General features: G+C 45.2%; 1 protein-coding gene across 1 annotated transcript in view; it reads left to right on the forward strand.

The window, feature by feature from the left end:
* The window catches only part of LOC142250054 (complement factor H-related protein 1-like), a 513811-nt gene that overhangs the window by 370772 nt on the left and 130351 nt on the right, over window positions 1-12688 (forward strand). The window contains exon 6 of the mRNA XM_075322116.1: window positions 2832-2891. Within this exon, the coding sequence (XP_075178231.1) occupies window positions 2832-2891 (60 nt within the window). The remainder of the gene's footprint in view (window positions 1-2831; window positions 2892-12688) is intronic.

The following is a 12688-nucleotide window of genomic DNA, read 5'->3' on the forward strand; positions in this document are numbered from 1 at the left end:
GGTTTAGGAATCATAGCTCTGTAATGCATAGCCTCCTCTTTTTCAAGGGACCAAAAGTAATTGGACAAGGGACTCTAAGGGCTGCAATTAACTCTGAAGGCGTCTCCCTCGTTAACCTGTAATCAATGAAGTAGTTAAAAGGTCTGGGGTTGATAACAGGTGTGTGGTTTTGCATTTGGAAGCTGTTGCTGTGACCAGACAACATGCGGTCTAAGGAACTCTCAAGTGAGGTGAAGCAGAACATCCTGAGGCTGAAAAAAAAGAAAAAATCCATCAGAGAGATAGCAGACATGCTTGGAGTAGCAAAATCAACAGTCGGGTACATTCTGAGAAAAAAGGAATTGACTGGTGAGCTTGGGAACTCAAAAAGGTGTGGGCGTCCACGGATGACAACAGTGGTGGATGATCGCCGCATACTTTCTTTGGTGAAGAAGAACCCGTTCACAACATCAACTGAAGTCCAGAACACTCTCAGTGAAGTAGGTGTATCTGTCTCTAAGTCAACAGTAAAGAGAAGACTCCATGAAAGTAAATACAAAGGGTTCACATCTAGATGCAAACCATTCATCAATTCCAAAAATAGACAGGCCAGAGTTAAATTTGCTGAAAAACACCTGATGAAGCCAGCTCAGTTCTGGAAAAGTATTCTATGTACAGATGAGACAAAGATCAACCTGTACCAGAATGATGGGAAGAAAAAAGTTTGGAGAAGAAAGGGAACGGCACATGATCCAAGGCACACCACATCCTCTGTAAAACATGGTGGCGGCAACGTGATGGCATGGGCATGCATGGCTTTCAATGGCACTGGGTCACTTGTGTTTATTGATGACATAACAGCAGACAAGAGTAGCCGGATGAATTCTGAAGTGTACCGGGATATACTTTCAGCCCAAATTCAGCCAAATGCCGCAAAGTTGATCGGATGGCGCTTCATAGTACAGATGGACAATGACCCCAAGCATACAGCCAAAGCTACCCAGGAGTTCATGAGTGCAAAAAAGTGGAACCTTCTGCAATGGCCAAGTCAATCACCAGGTCTTAACCCAATTGAGCATGCATTCCACTTGCTCAAATCCAGACTTAAGACGGAAAGACCCACAAACAAGCAAGACCTGAAGGCTGCGGCTGTAAAGGCCTGGCAAAGCATTAAGAAGGAGGAAACCCAGCGTTTTGTGATGTCCATGGGTTCCAGACTTGAGGCAGTGATTGCCTCCAAAGGATTCGCAACAAAATATTGAAAATAAAAATATTTTGTTTGGGTTTGGTTTATTTGTCCAATTACTTTTGACCTCCTAAAATGTGGAGTGTTTGTAAAGAAATGTGTACAATTCCTACAATTTCTATCAGATATTTTTGTTCAAACCTTCAAATTAAACATTACAATCTGCACTTGAATTCTGTTGTAGAGATTTCATTTCAAATCCAATGTGGTGGCATGCAGAGCCCAACTCACGAAAATTGTGTCACTGTCCAAATATTTCTGGACCTAACTGTATATTGGACTATAACTAGTCCTAAGTTATAACTGTTGGGCTGCAACTGCAGGTGTATGAACATGACCTTATAATTTAAATAAACAAACTTTGACGATATACTGTTATGATATATATGGTCATGTTCATTTCTATGGTTGATTAACCTGCCACCTACTGGTACACAGCAGTTTTGTATTTGTATTTTATATTGTCTATGTCTATCTTTTGTATGTTACAATTTTGTCAAATAAAGCATATAATATTTTAGCCAAATACTTTTGAGAATTCTTTTTATTAAAGCAGTGGTTCACCACTCAGCATACTGGCCATAAATCGATGTAAAGCTCATAAGCAAGGCTTTTCTCGAATACCTTGTGTAGTCAATTTTACCTCTGAGCAGCGCTATTGCGGTCCGCTCATCCCCATCATATGAAACCCAGGTTACGTGACCTCTGAGATTGAGTGATGGGACGTCATCTTCCAATTAACCCGACATCACCGAGGCCCCAGTCTTCTTGAGTGCCTGGGCTATAGGCGGAGTTTTCTTCGCTGCAGAGTGCAAGAAGCAGAAGTGATGCTGGGCTGTGACGAGTGGTGAAACTCTGCCCACAACCCAGTCTTTCATGAAGACTGGGGCCGGCTTCAGTGATGTTGAGTCAACTGGAAGTTGACGTGACATCACCGTATTTCAGAGTTCACAGAGCCTGGGCGTCATGTAATGGGAATGAGCGGACTGCAATAGCACTGCTCAAAGGACACTTGACTACACAAAGTATTTGAGAAAAGCCTTCCTTATGAGCTTTGCATCAATGTGTGACCACTATGCTGAGTAGTGAACCACCCCTTTAAATATCAATGTAGCTAACACAAGAGAAGGTATAAAAATGCAGCAGGCAGGATTGGGGTAATCAGACTAGCTATATGCCATCTGTATGCACATTGCAAAGTTTAAGCTCGCAGGTCACTCCTATCCTCATATTGCATAGTGGTGTACCAGTATGGAGAAATATGTCAGAGTGGGGAGTAAGCGGTCGCAGTGCACTACAATCAGGGGACCAACTCAGACAGCGATGCAGAATCCCAAAACCAGGACTGTCACGTTGAATGGTTGGGATCTTATGGTTTTACTTCTTTTTCACTTATTACATTGGAGTTTGCTATTTACAGGTTTTTGATCTCATGAGAAAGGACTGTACAGATATTTTTAAAGCTATAAAATACTGTTCATATAGAGAAGAATAAGTAATTATAACATTAATCATTACAGAGATGCATTTCTTAAACCCTCCATAGCATAGATTTTTGTATTATTAATACTTTTGTGATTTTATTATTTGTGTTTCTGTATTTTAGACCTGAAACCTGATCAGCCCGATGCCATTATTCCACCACCAGATAACGAAGAAAAGGAAGGTATGTTATTTATCTCCATTTTCAATCCAATATTTATACACGAGAAGGTGGCCCGATTCTAACGTATCGGGTAGTCTAGAATGTGTATGTAGGTTAGCAGATTGCATAATAAGGTAATGAATGGACTGGATGGGTTAGGTTTAATTTAGTATTCCTATAATTGTTTATTGGTTTTAAAATGACAAACAACAGAAGGAACAGTTTTAATAGATGAGTCGAATGTTTAATAATGTCCATGGCTTGTAATGAAAGAAGGCCATGAAGAGTGTAAAGTTAAGTAAAAAAATATGCTGATGCTGTGATTTGGCCCAATGCTGGTATGTGCCCCCATCGTGGTGCAGCCACCATCCTGACATGTGCCCCCATCCTGTGGGGCAATGTGTGCGGGGGCGGAGTGTGGGCGGTGGAGCCGAGTGGGGCCATGGTGCTGAGGACGTCAATGCCGGGGACAGGTGACAATGTGTGTGGGTATGTGTGTGTGTTCAGTGTATACATGCAAAGGGTTGAGTGCTGGGGGGGCAGAGCCGAGCGGGGCAGGGTAATGTGTGCGGTGGGTGGAGTGCGGAGGGGTGGAGCCGTGCAGGGCCATGGCGTTGAGGACGTCAGTGCTGGGGACTGCATGGCTGGGGACAGGTGACTATTTGTGTGTGTGTGTTCAGTGTATACATGCGGAGGGCGGAGTGCAGGGGGGTGGAGCCGAGTGGGGTAATGTGTGCGGGGGCGGAGGCGAGCGGTGGGTATGTGTTGGCTGGGTTCCTGGTGTGGGCTCCCGGGAGTGCAGCACTCACCGGGAAGTTGGGGCTCCGTGTGGGTATGGGGAAACGTGTCAGGCGTAGTGTTGAGCGGATCCGGATCTGAAAAATCCGGATCCGCACGGTTTGAGGTTCCGATCAGAGTCCGACCAGTACCCGGGGTGCACGATCCGGATCCATTTTTTCTCTCTCTCTCTCTCTCTCTCTCTCACTCTCACACTCACTCACTCTCACTCTCTCGTCCCGAATCCGACTCCCCATTCATTTACATAGCCGCGGATTCCGGATCGGATCCGGACTTCGGCGCCAACCCGATCTGGATCCGTCGGACCCGGATTATAGCCGATCCGCTCAACTCTTGTGTGTGTGTGTGTTCAGTGTATACATGCGGAGGGCTGAGTGCAGGGGGGTGGAGCCGAGTGGGGTAATGTGTGCGGGGGGCGGAGGCGAGCGGTGGGTATGTGTTGGCTGGGTTCCTGGTGTGGGCTCCCGGGAGTGCAGCACTCACCGGGAAGTTGGGGCTCCGTGCGGGGAAAAGTGTCAGGCGTCATCCTGCGGGCTGTTCAGTTAGCTGAGCAGTTGGTCACAGGCTCTTTAGTGCGCACGGTGTGGCGACGGTTGTCACTGTAATGACGTCATTTTGGAGCAAGACAGGCAGACAGACTGAATAAGGCAATTATATATATAGATAAGCCAAAATTGACCAAATTATACCCATTTAGGAAACCACAATAATACAATTGATCTGACATTGCTTCATGGTAACGTGGGGAATGAAACGCAGTGTAATAATAATGCAGTTGTTAGCTTTTCCAATATTCTGATAAAAACTAAACCATTTGAGTTAGGAATAGAGTGTGTTCTGTTGGTAAACAGTGAAATGTATGAGTTGACTATATTAAATCAACTTTTCAGTTTTTTAAGCTGATGGAACCATCACAATTCATCTTTTTTGACTACTGTAACCCTTATGAAGTGATATGGATCTTTAATGCTGTTGACATAATTGGTTACCATATGCCAAAAAAATGCTCCATAAGAATCAACTTGCAAGCAAAAATCAGCAAATCCAATAAGGACTGAGCGTATTCCAAAGTTACTTGTTTTCCTGCCATGAAATAGTAAATTTATTTTCCTGTTAGTTTTTCTTTTGGAAGGTGAAAAATCATTTCAGGATAGCACTGTAATAGGGCGCTCTGTCTTCTAGCACTGTAATAGGGCGCTCTGTCTTCTAGCACTGTAATAGGGCGCTCTGTCTTCTAGCACTGTAATAGGGCGCTCTGTCTTCTCTTTGTAATGCTACAAAACACTTCAACTTAACAGAATGGAGATGATACATTGATCGCGTTTTAATATGGAAAGCCGATAATAATGGAATTACTAATTTTGTGGAACTTATTCCAACAGTTGGGGTGTCTCATTCAACCTGACTGTTAGCAAGACATCTAATATTTTTTTAGATTTGAATATCTCCTATCAGGAGAACACCATAGTCACTAAAAAATAAGCAGACAGGAATGGCTACATCCAATTGTTTAGTAGCCATTACTGCAAATGTTCTATAATCAATATCAGAGGATGAAATGCAACTGCAGTAGTGAATACTGTACCAAGCAATGTTATCCAGAAAACCTTATTAACCATGCTTATTAGAGGACAAATCAGCTTACACAGCAACGATATTTTTAGCCGAAACCCATGACCAAATTAAAAAAGTAATGATTTTTTCCAGTAGTATTATCAATGCATTCATTTGCGCTCACCTCCCTCTAAGGAAAACACTGGAATATTGGACCCTAATGATCTTCTCGTTCCTGTATAATCACAAATTACTTTCATATGAATGCCCACTTTGAGGAACATCTTGGCTCCGAGCTGTCTGAGGTCGCTTCTAGCAACCTTACCCAACAAACACTGAGTGTGCAGCCCCCAGGGAAATTTAAACTGCAACCATGGTCTTAATTGAAATTAATAAATTTAAATAATAGTTTCAGACAAATTGCTTCTTTCTCTGTCAAAATTGAGTTATTATCAAGATTCAGTTATTATCAAAAGTCTGAGGTAAAATCTGTATTTAGTGAAGACTTTCCCAGACTTTCCTAGATTGGAGATGGTAGCTGTCACTGATGAGATTCTAGGATGAAGGGAGGAGGGAAAAGCCAGAGGGAAAAGCTAGAGAGGGAGGAAATAGAGGCGCTAGAGGCAGAACTATTGGCTAAATGCTTAGCTCATAGAATCTTATCAATAAGAACTAAAGATGAATAAACATTTGGAGGTTTGGTTCCCTGACTGCAAAGAACCGAACCTCCACTGGTACAAACTTGGCCCAAGAAGGTTTGTAGGAGAGTGTATAGCGATATGTGATGGTATTGACTATGAGCAAAAGGCACACCTGTAACGATGGCATCTCACCACTAGATGTCAGTAACACTCACTGTTGTTTTAAAATTTATTAAGTGTTTACAAAATAATACTTGAATAATTTTGTGAGTAATGTGATGTAAATAATAGCAGAACTATGTAGTGAAAATGCAATTTTGCGGCTTGATTTATAAAATACTTTATTGCACAATTGCTCTGTCAGTTAAGTCGAGAATGAATAAAGTTTTGTTGTGAATAGAAGTCGGTTGGTTGCCACGGAGACGAAGCTGAGACGAGCAGTGTTTTGTGTTTGCTCCTGTGACTGGTGACGTCTGGGACATTAATCCTCAATTTCCGTTCGGTGAAGAGTGTGAAAAAGAAAGAAGACCAACAACGGAAGGTCATTTGAAAAGAGTCGGCCAATTTGTGAAGTGTGATACGACGCCTGTGGAAGGATAAAGCACTCTATATCTAAAACAAGGATGAGGTACCTCATGTTATTAGTTTTACTCTAAATTCTCCTTGACCGGTCCAACAAGTTTAGCTAGGGCTAGTTAGGTATTTAGACCAACCTAAATATCTGGTCTCTATGGGACGGTGTCAGTGAGGCACAAACTATATTCATCTTCCCAATGACTGTTGATACTGCGGTGCGAAGTTCAGAAAGGCCACAGTCCATGGTGAAGTTCCCCAAGGCACCCTCCTGTTCGGATTGGATTTTCCCACAGAGCATGTTAATCAAAAGAGATTGTTAATATTTCTATTTCATGTAAATGAGAATTGAATATGGTCACTTCTTTTTTATGTTATTTTTGTTAGTAAACTCGGGTTGAATTCTGCTTAGCTATACAGATGAGTTTGGTCATATTGGGATCCCAGGGAGTTTATTGATTGGAGATAGTGTTAAGATTGTGAACCAGCAGAAAAGCCACATATTAAGGCTTCCCCTTTGGAATTAACCCTGTGTAGATCCAGTCATATTTAAGGGAGGGGGTGGTATTATTGGCCCCAGGGAAGACATCTCCTTTTTAGGGACCAAGAGTATGTGACTGTTCTCCTGGTAGTAAAATTTGAAACATAATCCTCTTGTACAATTTGTTTGATTTGCACTGTTTATTTTCCTAGTTTGCATTTTTCCTTCCCCATACAAAACAGGGGCACGTTTTGAGATAATAAATCTTGTTATTGTTTACCATCATTTTCGGAAAAACTCATCTGTCCTGTCAGTGGCATCACTGTATCATAGCGACACCTCTTACAGGTTCAGAATCACTGATTGGCAGTTTGAGTCTCCGCCCACATACAGCCAACCATAAATATCCCTTCCAGGGAATGGTGAGCGGGCTTTTTCATTTTCATTTTTTTTGTTACACAATACATCTAATCACGCTGTTTGTACCCCCAGTGTGCACCGTTCACACACTGCTAGTGGGTCCCACAGGGCTGAGCACCAAGCGTACCTGAGCACAGCATTGCCCACGCTAGTTTAGTTCGCACGTAAAGCATCCAAACTCCGAACCCGAGCCCTGTTTTTATAAGTTGATGTTCGGTTTGAAAAACGAACCTCGGATTCACTAATCTCTGCCATCTCAGTAATAGGAAAGTCTTCACTAAATACAGATTTTAATAAGAAATTCAGAAGTTTGATAATGACTGATCAATTCTGGTAGAGAAAGAAGCAAATTTGTGTACTACAGATTTGTGAAATAATGAAATAAAAATTTAAATAATGTTTGCGCTTTAAGTGTAAATCAAAAAAATGCCTCTGATGTAAGTGTATTCTATATAATATATGTCATGTACAATGATTATATCTGTGTCTTTAAGAAAAACCAGGTCTGGGGAATTGTGGGTAGAGACAGGAAGAGAGGTGGAAAGGAGGTTTTTAGTTCAGTTTTAGACCATGCTTTTGTAAATGTTATGCTGTATGCTGGAGAGAGATGCAGAAGAATAAAAGTACAGTTAGAAGTTACTCTCGTGGATTCCTTACACCGTGTGGACATTAAAACTGGCGACGAGGATGGGATATAATCACCGGATGCACATGTATGTACTGATCCCTGTTTTACCGCTCCACACGCCAGCACCACTGAGAGCCTCCATCTTGGCTGAATACTTGCACACCTTCCCACAGTTAGATATGACTGATGTCATTAATCTCTCCCATTACTGGAGAAAATGGCTAAACAGGTTTAGAACTTCATAGAAGCTAGTGACATAAAAGAGGAAAAAAGAAAGACTCACTTTAAATAAAGAAAAATGCGAATTTGATAAAAGTTCATTAGAGTTCTATGGTCACATCTTCTCGACGAAAGGAGTACAATCTGATCCCAAGAAAGTGGAATCCATCAAAGCAGCTCCAATTCCACAGAATGCCAGTGAAGTACGCTCTTTTCTTGGAATGGCAAGCTACTGTTCTATATATATTCCACATTTTTCAACAATCAGCAATCCATTAAGGGAACTTACAAAGCATAACTGTGTTTTTCAATGGTCCCAATACTGTCAGACCTCTTTTGAAACAATTAAAAATAAACTTTGCTCAACAACCACCATAGCCTATTTTGATCCAGTCCTTCGAACTGAACTAATTGTGGATGCCAGTCCCATGGGACTGGGTGATTATGCAAATAAAAGCTTAACAAGCACTGAACAGAAATATTCACAACCTGAAAAAGAAAGCTTGGCAGTTGTTTGGGGATATGAACATTTTCACTTATTTCTATATGGAGCTCCTTTCACTGTTGTCACAGATCATCAAGCACTCTTTCACTTTCAAGACATCCTATGAATGATGATCCACCTGAACATTCCGCCATTGAAGAATACATACGCTTTGTTACAGCTAATGCAGTGCCAAAAGCACTCTCTATTGATGAGTTTGTGAACACAACAACAAGTGACAAGACATTATGTGCTTTAATACAAATCATATGTGATGCCCTGGCAAAACCAGGGTGTCACAGACCTGCAGAAATCCAGCAAAGTGCAGGTCATTCTCCTCCTTGGTAACCTGATCCCACACCAGTGCAGCAGGACAGACCCCCCCCCCCCCAATGTAAGAGCTAAACAGAGCAGAAGGGGAGGGGCTGGTGCAGAGTGAGTTTGGAGTGTGAAGAGAGCAGACCAGGGGAGGATAGCTCCTGGCTGCTATAAGGAAGGGAAGTGTGAGGAAGGGGCCCGAGGTGGCCGGGGCAGGTTAGTGGCCCGCTGGCATCAAGGGGCGACCCGGATTACTGCAGGGGGAGTGGGCTCCCCGTTCCCGACTGAGGAAGGAGAAAGAAGCGTCTGGCTGCAAAACAAGAACAGGATCCTGCTGTACTGCGTGTGGGACCCCAAACACCCTCCGCACCGAAGGCTGTGGACACCAGCAGTTTCTAGTTTACCAGTGACTCTCTGTGGTTTACTTGTGAGTACAATAGTGCCATCAGGCACCACACAGCAGCACTGCGCCCAGCAGCCCTCCTCCCCATTCACCACCGGGCCCCGGGATCACCAACCCCTACCCACAGAGGGGACAACATCCTAGCTGCTCCCTACCATCGCTTCCGGGATCCCCGTTACCAGCAGTGGTGGTGCCCATTATCACCACGACCCGTGGGTGGCGTCATGAACTATCTCCCCAAACAAACAACCCCCTCTTCACTCGTGGGCAAGGAGCGCTGCTCGAGTCCCCGGGACCGGCCCACCGATCGAGCCACCGAGCAGCAGCAGAAGCCCCGGACCTGAGTGTAGCGAGTGCGGCCCCTCCGCCCGTGCCACATACAAAATCGAAGGTGGCATGAAATGCAAAAGGAAAAAATTCCCGATTCTGAGACTGATCTGAAAGAATTAAAACTATTCTCAAGTGTACGGGAGGAATTATCAGTCACTGAAGAACACCTCATCCTTCGAAGTACAAAATTGGTGGTACCTAAAGGGAGCTTTACATGCTACGATATCGTTAATGAATTATCGTCGGGGTCACATTGTTTGTGACGCACATCCGGCGTCATTAACGATATCGCAGCATGTGACACTTACCAGCGACCTTAACCGACCTCAAAAGTGGTGAAAATCGTTCACCATGGAGGGGTCGTCCTAAAACAAAAAATCGTTAATGGTTTTTTATCGATGTTGTTCGTCGCTCCTGCGGCAGCACACATCTCTGTGTGTGACACCGCAGGAGCTACGAACTTTTCCCTACCTTTGTCCACCGGCAATGCGGAAGGAAGGAGGTGGGCAGGATGTTATATCCCGCTCATCTCCGCCCCAATGCTTTGATTGGTCGGCCGTTTAGTGACGTCGCGGTGACGTCGCTGTGATGCCGAACGCACCTCCCCCTTGAGGGAGGGATTGTTCGGCAGACACAGTGACGTCGCCAACCAGGTATGTGCGTGTGACGCTGCCGTAGCGATAATGTTCGCTGCGGCAGCGATCACATGATATCGCATGTGCGATGGGGGCGGGTGCTTTCACACTCGATATCGCTAGCAATTGCTAGGAATATCATAGCGTGTAAAGTCCCCTTAAGACCTTGCACAGCTTAGTCATACAGATAGCACATGAAGGTCATCTGGGAATTGTTGGCACAAAAAAATTACTCAGAGAAAAAGTGTGGTTCCCAAATATGGATCAATTGGTGGAAGAGAAGATTAAACATTGCTCAACCTGTCAACTAATTACTCCATCATCAAATTTAGAGCCATTACAAATGTCTCCGCTACCCACTGCTGTCTGGGAGGAAGTGGCAGTCGACATATATGGACCATTACCCAATGGCCAATACATTCTAGTAACAATTGATGAATATTCTAGATACCCTGTCATTTCATTTATCTCTTCAACATCTGCTACTAGTTCATACCAGAACTGGATGACATATTCTCAGCATATGGCATTCCAAGAGTGATCAAAACAGACAATGGACCTCCGTTCAATGGACATGTGTTCACACAATTTGCTGAATAATTGGAGTTCAGTCACAGGAAAATCACACCTTGCTGCTGTCGCGGGCGGAGGGGCCGCGCTCGCTACGCTCGGGTCCGGGGCTGCTGCTGCTCGGTGGCTCGAGTGGTGGGCCAGACCCGGGGACTCGAGCAGCGCTCCTCGCCCCCGAGTGAAAAGGGGTGTTGGGTGGTTTTGGGGAGATAGTTCGTGACGCCACCCACGGGTCGTGGTGATGGTGGGCACCACCGCTGCTCATGACGCGATTCCTGGGAACAATGGCGGGGAGCAGCTAGGTGTTGGTTCCCCCTCTGTGGGTGGGGGTTAGTGATCCCGGGGCCCGGTGGTGGTACGAGGAGGCAGGAAGGCCGGGGTGCAGGGTTGCGGAGCAGCGCGGTGCGATGCCGGATGGCACTGTTGTACTCACTCAGACACAGATTCACAGAGTCTCTAGTAAACCAAACGGCTGGATGGATGGGTCCCGCAGCCGGCTGCAGTGTCTTTGCTCTCCCCGGACAGGTTGATGGTGGCTGTCTTTCCCTGCACCACTGTGAATGTATTGACTCCGATGGTTTCCCACTGGTAGTCCGCTCCCTGGCGTGTATGTACGGAAAGAGCCCGTTTTGCCCGCAGGCGCTGGCCCTTGGATCTCTAGCCTATGGCAGTGGCTTTTTATCCTCACTGTGTGGACTGTTGCCTTCTGTCGGGTCTTGGGTGTGAGTGAACCCCTGGGGTCCTGGTCACTATCGGATTTGACCTTTTCAGCGGCTTCTAGCCTGGTCGGGGTCTGATGGCCCTGCCTTTGTGCTTGGTACAGATCAGCTCCCCGGCTCGGTACCGGCGGGCCACCGCCCGTCCCCGGTCCTACTGTTCCGCTGACCTGCGCCAACTCCTGCAGACGGCCACCACTGTCTGCCGACCTTGTTGTACGTGCCTGGGCTCCAACCCAGACACCAACAGTTTTTCTGTCCTCTCACTGTCAACTCCAACTCCAAACTACTACTACTCAAAACTGACTACTTTTCCCGCCTCCAGGCCTGTGAACTCCTCGGTGGGCGGGGCTAACCGCCTAGCTCGGCCCCACCTGGTGTGGACATCAAGCTTGGAGGGTGGCAACAAGGATTTTGTTTGACTGTTGTTGCCTAACCAGGGGAGGGGGTGTGTGTGATGTTGTGTTTGTGACTACCTGGCTAGTCCAGGGCGTCACACTGGCTGCAAGCCAATGGAATCATAGAACGTTTTATGCGCACTATGGGAAAATGACTCAAGGCAGCTAGTCTGGAGCATACCCCACTGAAACAGTCATTATACAAATTCATGCACAATTACCGCAATACGCCACATTCTACTACCAATGCTCCTCCAGCTCATTTAATGTTCGGCAGAACTCTGCATATATATGTATCCCTGACACCACCAACCATCCCCTACCAAGTGACTCCTCTGTGTGATCAACAGATTTCTCTAAGAAACAAGCCATGAAACATTATGCAGACCGAAGGTGAAGGCACAGCCAAGTGCTATCAAAAGAGATGATGCCGTTGTTGTGTGGCAAAGACCAACCAACAAGACCTCAGCTGTATATAGTCCTGCAAAATATAATGTTACTGAAAGAAAAGGTAGCATGGTCACGGCTGAGCGGGATGGACACTCCATTTGTAAATAGGGGGGAGGAGGGGGGGGCACAGACTGAAATGATCACATGAGTGCTGCCCTATGTGTGGAAACTGAATTGTACACAAAGGAGAAAAAGGCACA

Source organism: Anomaloglossus baeobatrachus, chromosome 8, assembly GCF_048569485.1.
Source record: "Anomaloglossus baeobatrachus isolate aAnoBae1 chromosome 8, aAnoBae1.hap1, whole genome shotgun sequence".
Lineage (NCBI taxonomy): Eukaryota > Metazoa > Chordata > Amphibia > Anura > Aromobatidae > Anomaloglossus > Anomaloglossus baeobatrachus.